The sequence below is a fragment of the Neoarius graeffei genome, chromosome 21 (genome assembly GCF_027579695.1).
Source record: "Neoarius graeffei isolate fNeoGra1 chromosome 21, fNeoGra1.pri, whole genome shotgun sequence".
Classification (NCBI taxonomy): Eukaryota; Metazoa; Chordata; class Actinopteri; order Siluriformes; family Ariidae; genus Neoarius; species Neoarius graeffei.
The window spans coordinates 55,508,883-55,527,075 of NC_083589.1; the positions used below are offsets into that span (position 1 = coordinate 55,508,883).

At 41.4% G+C, this 18,193-nt stretch overlaps 1 protein-coding gene across 1 annotated transcript; it reads right to left on the bottom strand.

Annotated features, from left to right (window-relative positions):
- Positions 1–998: 998 nt before the first annotated feature.
- lsm8 (LSM8 homolog, U6 small nuclear RNA associated) lies at positions 999–15,020 on the bottom strand. Its single transcript, XM_060903379.1, has 4 exons — positions 14,876–15,020; positions 8,159–8,199; positions 2,592–2,719; positions 999–1,312 (listed from the first exon to the last, which is right to left on the bottom strand). The coding sequence occupies exons 1-4, from the start codon at positions 14,904–14,906 to the stop codon at positions 1,222–1,224; spliced, it is 291 nt and encodes a 96-aa protein (XP_060759362.1). The 5' UTR covers positions 14,907–15,020; the 3' UTR covers positions 999–1,221.
- Positions 15,021–18,193: the final 3,173 nt, after the last annotated feature.

An 18,193-nucleotide genomic window follows, 5' to 3' on the forward strand; every position in this document is an offset into this window, starting at 1 on the left:
CACAAAAAAGCCCGCCTAGAGTTTGCCAGGGCCCATGGTGACAAAGATGAAGACTACTGGGACTCTATACTCTGGAGTGATGAGACCAAGATAAATGTTTTTGGAACTGATGGCTTCAAAACTGTATGGTGTCGCAAAGGTGAGGAATACAAAGAAAAATGCCTGGTGCCAACAGTGAAACATGGTGGTGGCAGTGTCCTTATGTGGGGTTGCATGAGTGCTGCTGGTGTCGGGGAGCTGCATTTCATTGATGGCATCATGAATTCACAGATGTATTGCGCTATACTGAAAGAGAAGATGCTACCATCACTCCGTGCCCTTGGTCATCGTGCACTTTTCCAACATGACTAAACACACATCTAAGGCCACTGTTGGATTTCTGAAGAAGAACAGGGTGAAAGTGATTCAGTGGCCAAGTTGATCTGAACCCAATCGAACACCTATGGGGAATTCTGAAGAGACAAGTTGAGCATCACTCTCCATCCAGCATCCAGTCACTAAAAGAGGTCGTTGTTGAAGAATGGAAAAAGATTGATGTTGTAAAATGTCGCCAACTTGTTCATTCCATGCCTAGAAGACTTGGTGCTGTCATTAAAAATCATGGAGGCCATACAAAGTACTAGATGTAGTAGTTTTTGTTGTGGGGTGCACTCATTTTTGCACCACCCTAATTTGAGTAAAACTGAAAAATGTGTAATCTAAGTTTATATTATTAACCTGACTTTCACATAAGTTAAACAGATGTTATATTAAACTTTGTGTTTTCAACATTTTGGAAATTGTTTATGATCATTGAGATATTGTTTAAAATGTTACTTTTCAGAGGGGGTGCACTCATTTACGCTCAGCACTGTATATTTATACTGACATCACGTGACACACTCTTAACAGGATATTTACACAACAACAAATTGTTATTGCCATTTCACACTACAGCTTTCTATATGCCAGATATGAGCAGAACTCTCAGAAAGTTTCTCTTTCCCAAAAATGAAATGTTTACACCAAAAATGTTTACAATTTATTGTATTTTCACACACGTAAAAAAGCCAGGCATTTAAAAAAAAGCAATGTGAAAAATTCTATTCCATTTCTGCACATACTCCACGCATGAGGAGGAGGGAGAGGAGGGAGGAGGGGAGGATGTGGGGGGTCCAGATCCAGTCGAAAATACGGTGGATGTGGTTTGAATGAGTCTGTACTTTTACACACTGTAGAAACTTAGTGCACTACGGAGTTAAGTGGTTCTGCCCTTATATTGCCGAGATCCAGTGCAGAGTCCGTTTCTTCATCGATTTCACCAATAACGGCCCTGTAACACAAACAAAGATGAAGTTCCGTCCGCTGAACATTTCTCTGACAGCTAATAATTCAATCCCAATTCCAAAAAAGTTGGGATGCTGTGTAAACTGTAAATAAAACCGAAATGTGATCATTTGCAAATCACGGAAACCCGAAAGTACATTGAAACTAAGAAATTTTATTGTTTTTTGAAAAATATATGCTCATTTTGAATTTGATGTCAGCAACACGTTTCAGAAAAGTTGGCACAGGGGTGTGTTTACCACCGTGTCCCATCATCTCTATTTTTAACAGCACTCTGTAAACGCTTGGGAACTGAGGAGACCAGTTGCTGTAGTTTTGAAAGAGAAATGTTTTCCCATTCTTGCCTGATATACAATTTCAGTTGCTCAACAGTTCGGGGTCTCCTTTGTCATATTTTGCGCTTCATAATGCGCCAAATGTTTTAAATGCGAGACAGGTCTGGACTGCAGGCAGGCCAGTTTAGCACCTGGACTCTCTTACTACAGAGCCATGCAGTTTTAATATGTGCAGAAAGCGGTTTGGCGTTGTCTTGCTGAAAGAAGGAAGGCCTTCCCTGAAAAAGATTTTGTCTGGATGGCAGCATATTGCTCTAAAACGTGTATATATCATTCAGCATTAATGAGGCCTTCCCAGATGTACAAGCTACCCATGCCATGTGCACTAATGCACCCTCATACAGTACCATCACAGATGCTGGCTTTTGAACTGTGCACTGATAACAAGCCGGATGGTCTCTCTCCTCTTTAGCCTGGAGGACATGGTGTCCATGATTTTGAAAAAGAATTTCTACTTTTGATTCGTCAGACCTTGGGACAGTTTTCCACTTCGCCTCAGTCCATTGTGTTTTTTTTTTTTTTAAAAAAGTGCCGCAATCTGCTTTGGCTCACATTTGTGGTTCACACTTGGGGAAAAAAAAGGTTTCACGTTGCTATTAGTATTTACTTTTTTTTTTTTAAACACATCATCTACTATATAGGTCTGAAAATGATTCCTGAACTGAAATCGTTCCCTTATGCATGTATCCCAACCACACATTTTAGCATTTTAATGTCTGGTTAGCAACAAAAGTAAACCTTTCATTTTGCCCCAGAATTCAGCCTCAACATCATCTCATCTGACCGGCTTTCCCACACCACCACACGCTTTTTTTTTTTTTAAATAACGTTCAATTAAACAGACAGCCATTAAATTGCGTAGCTCAAATTTCTCCAAGTCGTTGCTGTAACTTAAAGAGGAAGGTAATTTAAGTGCATGAAATAACTTACACATTATCTCCTCTAACAATGTATAGTCCCAGCACAACTTGCTCCACTCCCTGGGAGGAGCTGAACACCCGCTCGTGGCTTTCATCTAAGATGAGGTTGATTGTCTGGTCAAATCCCTTTAGCGTTCCCTGAAAAAGTGCAAGAGATTATCACATCATTCTTTCGCGGTCATAATTAACCAGGGCTGAGACAGAATGACTGGTATGATAATACACTCTAATCCATGTTAATAAGGAAACTATTATTAATAAATCACAGATTTAAATGTTATGCTATATCAAACCCCATTTCTCTCTCTCACACAAAAAAAATCAATTTATATATATATATATATATATATATATATATATATATATATATATAAAAACAAACATTACTGCATGAACAAATTCAACAATTGTTCAGAAGGGCACAAGTGCAAACTGATTTGATATTAATCATCTCCTCTCTCATTCACAAGTCATATTTAAATAATATCGGCTGGCTTTTTTTTTTCCCGTGGTACATCAGATATATTCCATCCAGCGAGCATGACATGAACAAGTTGAAGACGAATTTAAATCTCATGCTAGCTGAATGGAATATATCTGCTCAGCTCATCTCATTATCTGTAGCCGCTTTATCCTGTTCTACAGGGTCACAGGCAAGCTGGAGCCTATCCCAGCTGACTACGGGCGAAAGGCGGGGTACACCCTGGACAAGTCGCCAGGTCATCACAGGGCTGACACATAGACACAGACAACCATTCACACTCACATTCACACCTACGCTCAATTTAGAGTCACCAGTTAACCTAACCTGCATGTCTTTGGACTGTGGGGGAAACCGGAGCACCCGGAGGAAACTAGAGCTGTAACGATACACCCAACTCACGATTCGATTCGTATCACGATTTTTGACCCACGATTCGATACGCCCACGATTTTTTTTAAAGTAGTAAATTTGACTTATTAACATTTACTTACTTACATTAACTATTTAATAACAAATAATTCAGACCACTGCAGAGAATGAGTAATATGTATGCAAAAATGAACAAATGTATATCCAAAGATTGTTTTATTTCTCAAAATAATACTGTTGAGCCGGAAGCTCTGTTTTTTTCGGTTCTGAAAAAAAGTCATTTTTCCAAATCGTGTAAATCCGTTAAGATTTTTTTTGGGGGGGGGGGGCCTCTCTCTCACTGTCTCACTCTCATAGGGCCAATGATTTTCTGTGATCGCGGAAAACAGATGGAAATTACGGAATTTTTATGGTGAAACATTGCTCGCGTGTCAAAATGTAACTGCCGCAGAAGGCTTCCGCCCAAGCAGACATGCCTTCAGTGTTGCCAGATATTGCTAACGTTTTCCACCCCAAAATATGTTCAAAACCAGCCAAAAAGCACCTAAACCCTCCCAATCTGGCAACACTGCATGCCTTTCCGGTCAAGTGATTGTGATTGGCTTGTGGCACACCTAGCCAGCCAATGAGCTGCTTGTTTACAGATTCGCTCCCCGCGTCGCAACCAGAATGGCGACCGCTTAAAAGAAATGAATGCTCTGCCAGTGGCGAGTGTGGACGTTGCGTAACTCGCAGAAGATTGTTGCAGGTCGGCGAAAAAACGACTTACTAATAGATATAAAAAAATAAAAGTAATTTAAGTAAGTTTAAAATGTAATTCAAATAAAAAGTAAAGTATTCATAAATTGAAGTTTGGAAGCGCCTCTGTTTTTGGGCTGAGGAGAAGTTTGAAAGGGTGTACCGCGATTCTGCCTTCTTGTATCGCGATACGGATCGTGGCTCTGCGTATCACGATTTCGATACGCATATCGTTACAGCCCTAGAGGAAACCCACGCGGACATGGGGAGAACATGCAAACTCCGCACAGAAAGGCCCTCGCCGGCCACGGGGCTCGAACCCGGACCTTCTTGCTGTGAGGCGACAGCGCTAACCACTACACCACCGTGCCGCCGAATATATCTGTGATACAAAAAAAAAGCTAGCCAATATTATTATTATTTGTTCTCCCCGTGTCCGCGTGGGTTTCCTCCGGGTGCTCCGGTTTCCCCCACAGTCCAAAGACCTGCAGGTTAGGTTAACTGGTGACTCTAAATTGACCGTAGGTGTGAATGGTTGTCTGTGTCTATGTGTCAGCCCTGTGATGACCCGGCGACTTGTCTTTCTCTTTCAAAATTCTCTCAAAATCTTCTGTATTTAACGAAACAAACCTGGCGGCCATGTTTGTTTACAAATTGTCCCAGTCGCTCGCTAGCACGGAAGTTTTACATCTCTGACGTGTGACGTCATGTTGTCTAACAACCGTGCAATATCGTAAACCATATTCAACGCTCATTCTCCATTGGATAGAGTGACGTAATACACGTAGGATAAGCGATATGATAATATTGTGTGCTATCAAAATGAATGAATGAAAGCTGCTAGAAGAGAACACATTTTTATAATAATAATAATAATAATAATACACTACCAACTGAAAACACGAGGGTACTCCATATAACTGCAGATTAAAATTAACTTCATGTAAAATAAAGAACCTCTTTCATTTAGGATGAACATCAGAATATTCAGTACTGTGCAAAAGTCTTAGGCTCTTATTTTTTCCCCCCATACAAACTTTGTTAGAGATTTCTATTTTATGACTCTTCTACATTATCGAGTCAAAACATTACAAAAACATTTTAGAGTTCCAGACGTTCGTTTTTTTCCTCCAGCACAGAATTAAATGTTACAGAAAAAAAAATCTTTATACCTGAGCAGCGTATTCCATAAGAGTGCACTTTTCAGATTAAAAAAGAAAGCATAATGAAGGCTGCTGGGTTTCGGTGCAAAATGAAGAAGCGAGTGTGACAGTCAAAGTGTCCAGAAGAACTGTGGCTGGTTCTGGAAGATGCTCAGTAAAACCTACAGCTCATTTCCTCATAAAACTGCACTCACTGGACCTCAGACTACCAATTTGTTTTGTTTTTTAAAGAAAAGGGTCGTTGCACACCAAATATTGACTTGGTTTCATTTACTATGGCTTAGTGATTACTGTTTATAGTATTTTTTTTTAATGTTGAAACATTTCATTTCGTTATTTTTAAGCCATTTTTGGTCGACAGCATTTCTTTACACATGTCCCTAAGACTTTTGCACAGGACTGTATATTTGCAATAAACTTAACATACAACTATTTCAGTGTCTTATTTATCAAAAAAAAAAAGTCAATCTGGGAATCTCCAGAGTGGACAAAAGTTTGTGTAAGGGTGCTGGAACGACAACAACTGGACCAAACACTCACCCTAGTTGCTGTGCTGTCCGTTAATGACGGACGAAGTCTACCCAATCTGTGTGGAAGAAGTCTGATGTACAACCCCGATTCCAAAAAAGTTGGGACAAAGTACAAATTGTAAATAAAAACGGAATGCAATGATGTGGAAGTTTCAATATTCCATATTTTATTCAGAATAGAACATAGATGACATATCAAATGTTTAAACTGAGAAAATGTATCATTTAAAGAGAAAAATTAGGTGATTTTAAATTTCATGACAACAACACATCTCAAAAAAGTTGGGACAAGGCCATGTTTCCCACTGTGAGACATCCCCTTTTCTCTTTACAACAGTCTGTAAACGTCTGGGGACTGAGGAAACAAGTTGCTCAAGTTTAGGGATAGGAATGTTAACCCATTCTTGTCTAATGTAGGATTCTAGTTGCTCAACTGTCTTAGGTCTTTTTTGTCGTATCTTCCGTTTTATGATGCGCCAAATGTTTTCTATGGGTGAAAGATCTGGACTGCAGGCTGGCCAGTTCAGTACCCGGACCCTTCTTCTACGCAGCCATGATGCTGTAATTGATGCAGTATGTGGTTTGGCATTGTCATGTTGGAAAATGCAAGGTCTTCCCTGAAAGAGACGTCGTCTGGATGGGAGCATATGTTGCTCTAGAACCTGGATATACCTTTCAGCATTGATGGTGTCTTTCCAGATGTGTAAGCTGCCCATGCCACACGCACTAATGCAACCCCATACCATCAGAGATGCAGGCTTCTGAACTGAGCGCTGATAACAACTTGGGTCGTCCTTCTCCTCTTTAGTCCGAATGACACGGCGTCCCTGATTTCCATAAAGAACTTCACATTTTGATTCGTCTGACCACAGAACAGTTTTCCACTTTGCCACAGTCCATTTTAAATGAGCCTTGGCCCAGAGAAGACGTCTGCGCTTCTGGATCATGTTTAGATACGGCTTCTTCTTTGAACTATAGAGTTTTAGCTGGCAACAGCGGATGACACGGTGAATTGTGTTCACAGATAATGTTCTCTGGAAATATTCCTGAGCCCATTTTGTGATTTCCAATACAGAAGCATGCCTGTATGTGATGCAGTGCCGTCTAAGGGCCCGAAGATCACGGGCACCCAGTATGGTTTTCCGGCCTTGACCCTTACGCACAGAGATTCTTCCAGATTCTCTGAATCTTTTGATGATATTATGCACTGTAGATGATGATATGTTCAAACTCTTTGCAATTTTACACTGTCGAACTCCTTTCTGATATTGCTCCACTATTTGTCGGTGTAGAATTAGGGGGATTGGTGATCCTCTTCCCATCTTTACTTCTGAGAGCCGCTGCCACTCCAAGATGCTCTTTTTATACCCAGTCATGTTAATGACCTATTGCCAATTGACCTAACGAGTTGCAATTTGGTCCTCCAGCTGTTCCTTTTTTGTACCTTTAACTTTTCCAGCCTCTTATTGCCCCGTCCCAACTTTTTTGAGATGTGTTGCTGTCATGAAATTTCAAATGAGCCAATATTTGGCATGAAATTTCAAAATGTCTCACTTTCAACATTTGATATGTTGTCTATGTTCTATTGTGAATACAATATCAGTTTTTGAGATTTGTAAATTATTGCATTCCATTTTTATTTACAATTTATACTTTGTCCCAACTTTTTTGGAATCGGGGTTGTACAACGTCTCCATGATGAACGGTCGGCCACTATGGAGGGCCAGGAGTCAAGATTTATTCGTAGGTGCTTGAGGTTCCGTTTTATAGTGTCTTTATACCATAGTCTTGGTCTACCCTTGCCTCGGCTTCCGAATTTACAGAGAAGCTGCTTGCAAAGAGTTTAAGTGACACTAGCTTTTGCAAGTTACTAATGTCACTCTCTCGGTGACTGGGTTTGGTGCAGTTTAGCCAGGACAGCTACTGCTGTTCCCATCACTGCACTGGTTGGCCAGGGACTTGTACTTTGTAACGCGTCACCGCCCATTTGAGGTGATAACACAGGGCACCCTTAGTTCCGTTGACTCTGACGAGTTCATCCACCCTTTGACAGGTCTTGTTTTTCGTCCTGCGGGGTGCTTAGCCACCCTCTTCACCAGGAAAACCTGCTGGGGTTTCCGGTTTAGTCGCCAACGACCCGACCATGTACAGATAGTACTGGATTACATGGTTACCAGTAGCAGGTTTATGACCTGAAAACCTCATTAATATAACAAATATACACATTTGTTAGCATCATATGTGCAGTGAACGACATCGCAACACTAAAGTGTGGAAATAAAACGATACTCACCACAATCATTCGTCCATCTGACGTAATGATGGCGACAGTCCCTTCACAGGCCAGTTAAGGACATTTACACAGCTGTGTGTGTGTATTAATACAACAACAAAAACCAATTACACACATCATTCCTCTACTCTACACAGAACATACTGTTGAGTGTCAAAGAAAAACGTGCACACCCTCTGAAACCAACAAGATATTCAGTGTGTTTTTGCATTTTCATGAATTTCCTTTATTATTTTTTTGTCTTTATGTCTCCCTTCACTCTAAACACCCTTCTCCATCTTTGTGAAAGCTCAATATTTTGCATTTGTTTAAAGTTATGAGAGACCATCAAGGAAAAACTCGTTCCAACCCGAACAAGTTGCACATTAAAGGAGAACTGAAGGCAAATTTATCATCAAAATTCTCTCATTTTATTAAATATCGGAATGCATTTTTGATCGCTATTTTGTCGCTGCTACAGCAAGTTCTGAGTGTTTGAAATACGCTCTGTAATATATCAGTCCATATGTCAAAGCAATGGCCGTAAACGAGATTCGTTGAGACCTGTGCGAGACATCGTAGGACGGAAGTAAAACGTACAGCGGAAATCAAAGTGACCGACATCTGCCAACGTTGTCAAAAGACGCGAGCGCCCTCTTTCGAACGCTGATGTAATCAAGCCGGAAGTTTTGTTTGTTTTGATAGCAATCAGGAAAGTTTGAAAAAAAGCAGGCAGTAATCGTCATTTAAACCCGTTTTTGTGCAATACTTCGTTTGGAAAACAGTTTTCAAAATGGCGGCACTGACACCTGGCTGACACTTCACGTTTCGAAGTCTCGCACAAGTCTCGTGAAGATCGTGCGGATAAGCGACGCCTGCCGTGGACCAAACGAACTAAATTCAACACGGCTAAAAACCGAATAGGCCGATAAGTATAATATTTAATAATTACAATTAGTTGCCAATACGAGTCACGATATAAGGTTACTCAAACCAAATACGTAATTGAATAACACGTTAATTAAAGGTCTCTGCATGCTCTTGCGACAAGGCTTTCGCAGATAGCTTTTCGCAGACAGCTTTTCGCAGACAGTTGTAATTTACTGTTGAGCGGGGAGTAAAGGCGTGCGAGATGTTATTCACCGGCACAACGCAAGGGGGCGCGAAGTTGCTAGGAGTAGTTGGTGGGTGTGGTTAGTGGAGTGTTTATCCTCCGGTTACTTATAATGAGTAGAACTTTTTTTTTATAATGACTAGAACTGGAGTCGTATAGATGTACGTACTTCCTCAATCAACCGCTCTTCATGCTGCTCCATCTTCGCTCGTGTTTTTAAAAATGCCGGTCGTGAAAACAAAAACAAACCGGGAAAGCAGGGAAGCGGAAGTGCGTGTACAGCGGATGTAGAGTGGACCAATCAGAGCCCTCTTGTCTGCGAGGCTTCTGCGGTGGTCACAATTTTTGGGAGGTGCGCGCAGAGCGTCTGCGAAGGTGGGGGGGCTACGCAGACACTGTCTGCGACACCGTCTGCGAGGACTGGGTTGTCAGCATAAATTGGCCTTAAGAAATAAAGTTTAAAAATGACTTCAGTTCTCCTTTAATCTTTATCAGCAGCATGTGATCTTCAGTGGCGTGAAAGATTTTAAATGTAATGAAATTGAATTATTTCATCACCTTTGTTTCCTACATTACCCACAGCGCTGCTCGACTATGTGCTGTTCGTGGTGCAGTGGGATTTTTACGGGGAAAGTATACTTCACAGGTGTTTCCCACAGACCAGGTAGCAATTTGTGGTGCTCCACTGTGCTGATGAGGAAATCGTGCGCCGTGGTGTCGTGGCAGTCGGTGGAGTCGGTCATTGGGGTGTATGCAAAGTGTTTACAGCGGGCGGTGTTCAAACACAGTATTTTTCTTCAGAGTCACCTGCTGGGACTATTTTAAAGCTACAAGAAGCATTTGAGATTATTCAGTTCAATCTAAATTCTTTTAAGTTCTTTAAGAGAAGACAGCTAAAACAATTTTTACCAGAACCCTGCCTGGTTTCATTCCTCGACCCAACTTTACATTACAGGGCAGGCCGTTAGTTTGCTGGGCTTGATGTTGGTGGAAAACCTGTCTTTTAAATTTATGAAAATTACTCACCAAAATTGAAGTTAAAGTTTAGTTTTTACTTGAGATGCACTGATTGCAATTTTTTGGGTCGATTCCGATTTCCCATGGAGTGTGACCTGCCGATACCGATTTTGGCCGATTCCGATTTCATTTTTTCAAACCACTTCACAGCACACACAAAGACTATTTTCTTTTTATCTTTTCTTTAATAGAACATTCTGCCAGATTTTCAGTAATAAATTTTCAACACTTCAAAGGTTGAAAACAAACAAAAAGACATTGTTCTTTGTAAAATCTTTCTTCATGTTTGGTATTAACATATTAATTCCTGAAATAGGAAATTCACACAAACATTTTTTCTTTTCCCATCCAATATCTGGCACAAAAACAACTCTCCCCCCCCATATATTATTTGCCTACTGCTATGGAGCACACTTTCATAAGCCTATTTAGATCTGAAAACTTATGCCTTATAGAACAACCCATTTCTTCATTCAGTATCAAAATACAAAAATAATTTCCAGTCATACTTATACCATAGCCATTCTATCATCTTTGTCAAATGTGTATTTGTAGAGTAATTTCCAATGGAATCAAGTGCATCCAAGGTTGTAAAACAAAAAGACATTTTTCTCTCTCTTTGTACAAATCTAACTAGATGTTTGGTAATAGGCTAACGTATTAATTCCTGTAATGGGAAATTCACACAACCACAAACACATTTTCTTCTTTTCACATCCAATATCTGGCACAAAAAAAATTCACTATATTTGGATATATAATATATCCAAATATAGTTAATTTTTTTTTGTTAACGGCACGCGTGCCGGAGCTCGTTAGGCACGCAGGACTGACACTGTTCTGCGCAACACAATCGCACTAGAAAGCATGTTCAAGCTGCCAGTGTAGCTGCAGTCTTTTTACTTGCGAATTACGAGTATTTCCACTTTCATCTCTATGTGATACACAAGTTTTGATAGGCAGAAAATCGGCGCATTTTAATTTTGACCCATGGCCGATCACGTGAAAATCGGCCGATTCCGATCGGCAGCCGGTCAATCGGTGCATCTCTGGTTTTTACCTTAGTTTTTTGCCTTTTTGGTGGCAATCTTTCAATCATTCTTTAGTTGACATTCAAGGAATAAATTGCAAAAAACAAGCTGGAGGTTTTTATTTTAAATATTGAACTCAACACTTACCTCAACCAATACTAAAATGAAATAAATAGTATAATGTAACAAAATAATAATAAAATATAATTAGATGTAAGAAACCATTTAAGGTAACACCAAGGCAACTAACAATAATGAAAAAGCATTACCCTAATTGGTGCAAAGCCTGCATGCCCTATCAGAACATTTCATTCTGCGTGGCTTCCTGAAAAAAAAAAAAAAAAAAAAACTCAAGTGCCCTATCGTAAGGGAAGTCATTGCTGAAACGGGATAATGCAATAAGGCCGGTTCCTCGCGTCAAGCTGCTACTGTCTGCATCAAAATTGGTTTATAGCCTGACTCAGGGATGTCCGTTTCCTGTAAGCCAAGAAGGCTGTGATAAAAGCTCATCACGAGCACGACGTAGGTTACCTTTTAAAATAAGGGGTCGGAAGGCGAATCGGGAAGGCTGCGCTATTTTTAATTAACCTAACAGGCCTACCTGCAGTCCGGGTATATGCGCACCGGCAGGCCTGTGGACACGCCTGTCCGTCTCTCTCTCTCTGTGTGGGTGTGCGCGCGCATGTGAACGAGAAGAAAAAGCACTATGAATGAACGGAACGATACGCAACGGAATTTTTTTTTTTCCAAACTCACGAGTCTGATTGTGTGGCGATAGGAATCCATTGTGTGGCGCTGCGCCACACAATGGTCTATGTATGGGAAACCCTGCTTCAGCAAACTCTGCTTCAGGCGATGTGGACACGGACGTGCGTGTGCATGGGCGTCTCCACATGATACTCGATTCTGTTGTGTTGTGGATGCAATTGCAGCGTAGAAGCTGAACTATGCGCACTATGAGTATCGTAAAACCAAGCCTGACTTACCAGGGGTGGCAAAGGGCGTGGTCTGGCAGGCCGCCACTCTAAAGAAGAACTTGTTCTTAAGTGACTTGCCTGGTTAAATAAAGGTTACAGACGTAAATAAAAAGTCTGAAAGGAGGGCAATCCCCCAAAGAAGAAGATAAAAGCAAAAAAAAAAACAACAAAAGGCATGCATGGCAGTTGGTGACAATGGCGACCTCGAGAGAAGAGCGAGTGTGTTTAATGCTGATGTTGGAAGAAGAGGAATACAACGAGAGGAAGAAAAACGTTCTGAAAATGCTCTTCTTCTGTATTTTGCAAAGACATGAAATTTGGGTGCTGCGCAGACTGTGCGGATGACAAAACGTGCGCAGATCGAGTCTGCAGAAGTATCCGTCCCCCTTTAGCCCTAGATTCGATGCAGACGTATAAATTGGTCTTTTGTTTGTCCGGCTCGCTCACCTTCTCAAACAGATTATCTCCACCTTCCGTGCCAATACTGTCATCGACACTACGGCATGATAATGTCATGGCACGGACTCTCTGCTGTAACTCATCTGTCTCAGGTACAGTGTCTTGCAAAAGTATTCATCCCCTTGTGTTTGTCCTGTTTTGTCGCGTTACAAGCTGGAATTAAAACGGATTTTGTGGGAGTCAGCATTTGATTTACACCACTTTAAAACTAGACAGCCTTTCGATTTCATAAAATCGGTGAAATTTAATTCATTCTGAAATGTGGTCATTGTGATGTGTTTATTTCTGTAATATCTCACAAAATATCAGACCATTCTGTAGCTGGGAAGTTATTTAATTTGATGGGATTAAAGCAAATGTGCATGAAATCGCTCGCTTCGCACAGTCAAGCAGACAGAGGAAGTCCGCGTGTGTGGGTGCGCATGCGCAGGTTTCCCTTTGAGCGTGCACTGACAGTTCCATCATTCTGTCGCTAAATGAACAGCTGATCACACCGAGGTGCTCACTGAGCGCCGATATTTATTAGTTTGCATAACGTCTTTTCTTCTCGCTTTCCGTTACTGTAGTCGGTCTTTCATGTTTCGCACACTCACGTCCTCCATTTTTCTCTCCTGTTTAAATTTGTATCCCACAATGCCTTGGGAAAGCCCATGATGCATGACGTCGTATCTTGAATTGGGTCATGATGAAGCAGGAAAAAATAGCAGAGAATTTAAGGCCACGTGGCTCTAAATTCATTAATTGTTCTATTTTTAAAAAACTAATAAAATTGGAAGTCTGTTACCCCTTTTCCACCAAATCAGTTCCAGGGTTGGTTCGGGGCCAGTGCTGGTTCACAACTCGTTGAACTTGCGAGCCAGCTGAGAACCAGTTTGCTTTTCCATCGCTCGCGGTGCTAAGAGAAGACACATCATTACGTCGCTGTATACGTCAGTTACGTCGCTACGTTTGCATAAACCTTGGCGCGAATATCGAAGCAAAAACAACGCAGAAGCAGCAGCAACAACAACAACAATAATGGATGACTTCGCGTTTGTACAGCTGCTGCTTTTCATCGCTTAAAAATGGCGATCTTTCGCGGTCTTGTTATTGTTGCTGGTGGTCTTAACAACTCCGCCCCCCCGCTGACATAAGCGGTTCTTTCCTCTGGCCCAGCAGAGAGTTGGTGCTAGCCTGGAACTGGTTTTTCTGGCCCCAGAGCCAGTTCTTTGTCAGTGGAAACAGAAAACCCGGTTCCAAACTAAGCACTGGGCCCGAACCAGCCCTGGACCTGCTTTGGTGGAAAAGGGGCATGTGATTCGAACTCAGGAGCTTTCAGTCCACTAAACAAAAATAATTGGATGTCGGAGAAAACTCTTTTTATGACCTACAGTTGAAAAATCTGAAAGGCCGTCTAGCGTTAAAGGTGGTAATTGTTTTTTACTGTGACACAAACAATAATAAAGATGAAAAAACAGAAATCTGGTAGGCATGTTGTGTAAATCTAATGGTGCTAACCCCCCAAAACTCCATTTTAATTCCAGCTTGTAATGCGACAAAACAGGACAAAGACCAAGGGGAATGAATTCTTTTTGTAAAACCATGTAGCTGCACTGCATTCTCACTGACGATGTTGAACATCTCTGGAAAACAGTGAATGAGGAAGAGAGACTCTTGCCAACAACAACAAAACCTGACCTTTATCACTCAAGTTTGAGATGGTTGATATTTTTCTCTCCACCCACTAAATGACATGCAACAACCATAAACAATATCACAACTCAATAGGAATAACAAAAATACAGCAATAATCAACAAATTAGCACCAAACTCATCACAAATACACAAACATTCAGCACACAAACACTAGCTAATTAAAGTGCTAGCAATGCAGTACTGTAATTCCTATTTACTAGCCATCCTGAATGAGAAGTAGGCCAACACTGAAAATTAAACACCCAGGTTTAATTAGATATCTAACTAAATACCAAACATAACTGAACACACTCGCTGAACCTGAAAGACAAACAATTCAGCAGCTAAGTCTTTTAGCCGCTATGTTAGCAAAAGCACAGCCTTGTTAGCTAATATCGCTAACGTGCTCCATCAGTTAAAGATCATTTTTATCCATTTTACAACCGCACAGGGGGGAAAAGGATACGGTTAATATAACTCTCCAGAGCGGTCGACATTTCCACTGGTGTTTCCCCACTTAATTTATATAAAAAACTCCTTTTCCACTCTGACAGTGTAGATGAGCTGAATTGTGTGTTGCTAAATTCACCGGGAATGAAGTAAGAAAAGGCGTGACTAGCCCATTACCGATCTGTTACATCTACAGACAGGTTTAATCGAGTGAAGAGCAGTCGACCATTATTCCATCCATTATCTGTAGCCGCTTAAGGCCCGGTCCCACTGGCCGATGGACACAAAACGTATGCAAAAAGGACACAGCGGACGAGCAAAATTTCGGGGGTGGCTCTATCCGTTGTCATCCGCTCCAGAAATGGACAAAATTAGCGAAAATTTGCGAAAACAGAACGGAAAAGAACGGACGTGGGTAGTATATAGCGGGGATGTTAGGCCGAATCCCATTTCACCCCTTGGACCAACCCCTTGGCCCTTCCCCTCCATTTTGCGCGTTCACGTGAAGGGGTAGGGGTATCCCAATCCCAGTTAACGCGGAGGGGTAGGGGAAGGGGTAGGGCTTCTGTACCCCTCCAAACGGAGATTTTCCTGGAGCTGACTCCGAACGAAGGGGTTTGAGTGATTTCCCACAATGCCATGCGGATTTCAGCGAGATTTCATGCGGATTTCAGAAAGATGGCGGTTCCCGCGGCGAAAGATTGTCATAAATGTATTTTCTCCATTATTTACGTGTTTTAAGTTGTTATCCAGAGGAAACACGCCGCTTGATTCGCTTTCGAGCTGAGAATGAGCAGCGATTTCTGAAATCCAAGCTGCTGCTAAAAAGCTTTGGGAGTGAGTATTGTTTTCGGTTGCTTGACTGCGTACATTTTGTTCTGTTATTCTCGCTTTTATTGTTTACATGAGTGTTCTGACACCTCATTCTGTCGGATGTGGTGCACGAAGCGCCAAAGATATCCCATTCAGTGGTGTTAGTTAACAAATCACACCCTGCCAGCAGAGATTTCTGGTTCTGCCTCTGGCTCTGACTGTAGCGGCTGGTCGCAGCCAATGACGCATTTGGTCGCGTTTTGCTAACGTAAACGCTGACGGAGGTACGCGATGACGTATGCGATCGTTGAAGGGCTATCCCAATACGTAGGGGTTGAATTTCAAGCCCTATCCCTTGTAGCTCAGTTTCAAGGGGAAGGGCCAAGGGGAAGGGGGAGGGGAAGGGGGAGGGGAAGGGGTAGAAATTAGAATTGGGATTGGGCCTTAAACGCATGTTCATAGGAAGCCTAGCGGATGAAAGCGGATGGAAGTGGATGACAGCTCCGAAGGGGTTACCGGTGATAACTGAGAAGCGGACGCATAGCAGAAAGAGCGGATGCATAGCGGATGAAGGGGATGCATCACGTACGCCTAACGGAAACAAAGGGGATGTTGCGCGGATGTATATCGGATGCAGACCGTTCACTGCGCATGCAGGGGGTATGAATTGCGTCTGCTCCGCGGATATAAAGGGATGCAGCACGCACGCCGTCAGCATAAAGCGGAAAGACGTGCTGGCGGCTACATCGATACATCTCTACTACTAGATGATTTTCTCCCCCTTTTTATACAAAATATCGATTGTCCGCTAGGTGTCCTTCTACATACTCTAGACATACTCCAGACATCCTAAATATACAAGATACATCCCAGATATAAACGCTTTGTCCGTTTTGAATACTTTATATACGAGATGCATACGCTTACATCCTTTCTATTTCCGTGCTACTAACAATGAATAGATGTTTTATGTACCTTATCTTTCCTCCCTCTTTCCGTTTTCAGCTGCAGCGGATGTGAGTTGCGAGGATGCCCAGAGGATGCAGAGAGGATACAGCAGACGTTTAACGGATGATAACGGACATAGAACGTTTGTTGCTCGTATATGTCGCGGATTTACATCGTACACAGCGGAAAGTTCATCCGTTCTAAAAGTTTTGTGCAGCTCAAAACTTTTTGCGCGGATGAAATCACAGTGGACGGATGCTCGATGGATAGAGCGTATGAAGCACGTATGCAATGAGTACACAACGGATGCATAGCGTTTTCCAACGGATGGCAAAGATTTTTTTACGTTTTACATCCTCTTTGCATCCGTAAGTGCAGTGGGACCGGGCCTTTATCCTGTGCAGGGTCGCAGGCAAGTTGGATCCCATCCCATCCCATCCCATCCCAGCTGACTCTGGGTGAGAGGTATTAAAAGTATTCAGAACAAGTCCAGTTTCAAACTGTCAGTGAAGAATCACCTCTTTAATGGTCTTAGACAGCAAGAAAATAACACCTTTTTATTTTACTAATTTTTTTTTTTTAGTCAAAATTCTTATTACTGTTCTGTTGTCTGTATAGCTTTTCCCCTTTTTCCACTGTTGTTTAGTTGATCTTATTATCATATTTCTATCTATAAAAACGTTTGTTATTAATATTATTATTCATATTACTTTATACTTTTTTATTATCATTTATATTACTTTATTTTTTGTTTATTGTTTGCTGTCAGTCAGATTATTTCTATTTTTCATTATGTTTTTGTTGTTTTTTCCTTAATGTTATTATTATTTGTTATTATATTATCTTTATCATCATTTAATCATCATTTAATATTTACTATTAATATATACAACATTTTACTTTATAATTGTTATCCATAGGTATTAGTCATACTTTTTGAAATCTCATCTCATCTCATTCATCTCATTATCTCTAGCCGCTTTATCCTGTTCTACAGGGTCGCAGGCAAGCTGGAGCCTATCCCAGCTGACTACGGGCGAAAGGCGGGGTACACCCTGGACAAGTCGCCAGGTCATCACAGGGCTGACACATAGACAACCATTCACACTCACACCTACGGTCAATTTAGAGTCACCAGTTAACCTAACCTGCATGTCTTTGGACTGTGGGGGAAACCGGAGCACCCGGAGGAAACCCACGCGGACACGGGGAGAACATGCAAACTCCGCACAGAAAGGCCCTCGCCGGCCCCGGGGCTCGAACCCAGGACCTTCTTGCTGTGAGCCAACAGCGCTAACCACTACACCACCATGCCGCCCCAATTTAAGTCAATTTATTATTATTATTATTTTATTATTGTGGTTGTTGTTATTATTATTTTCACCATTTACATAGTACAGTGAATCAATATTAAGTCAAATCATAACATTGCCATTGCTGTTTTACGTGTTTTAATGGGACCACAATGGAAATAAGTGCTTGCGCTTTCTTGTGTAATCCTGATTTTAATGTATTTTGTACTTCATTTTACATTATGATCGAATAAATCAAATCAAATCAAATCTAAATCAAA

Excerpts from the sequence above, each read along its gene's own strand:
- lsm8 (XM_060903379.1), bottom strand. The coding sequence starts at position 14,906 with ATGTCGACCGCTCTGGAGAGTTATATTAACC. Across the intron at positions 8,200-14,875 it reads TCTGGAGAGTTATATTAACC|GGACTGTCGCCATCATTACG; the intron begins GTATCCTTTTCC and ends TGGCCTGTGAAG. Across the intron at positions 2,720-8,158 it reads CAGATGGACGAATGATTGTG|GGAACGCTAAAGGGATTTGA; the intron begins GTGAGTATCGTT and ends GCACTTTTTCAG.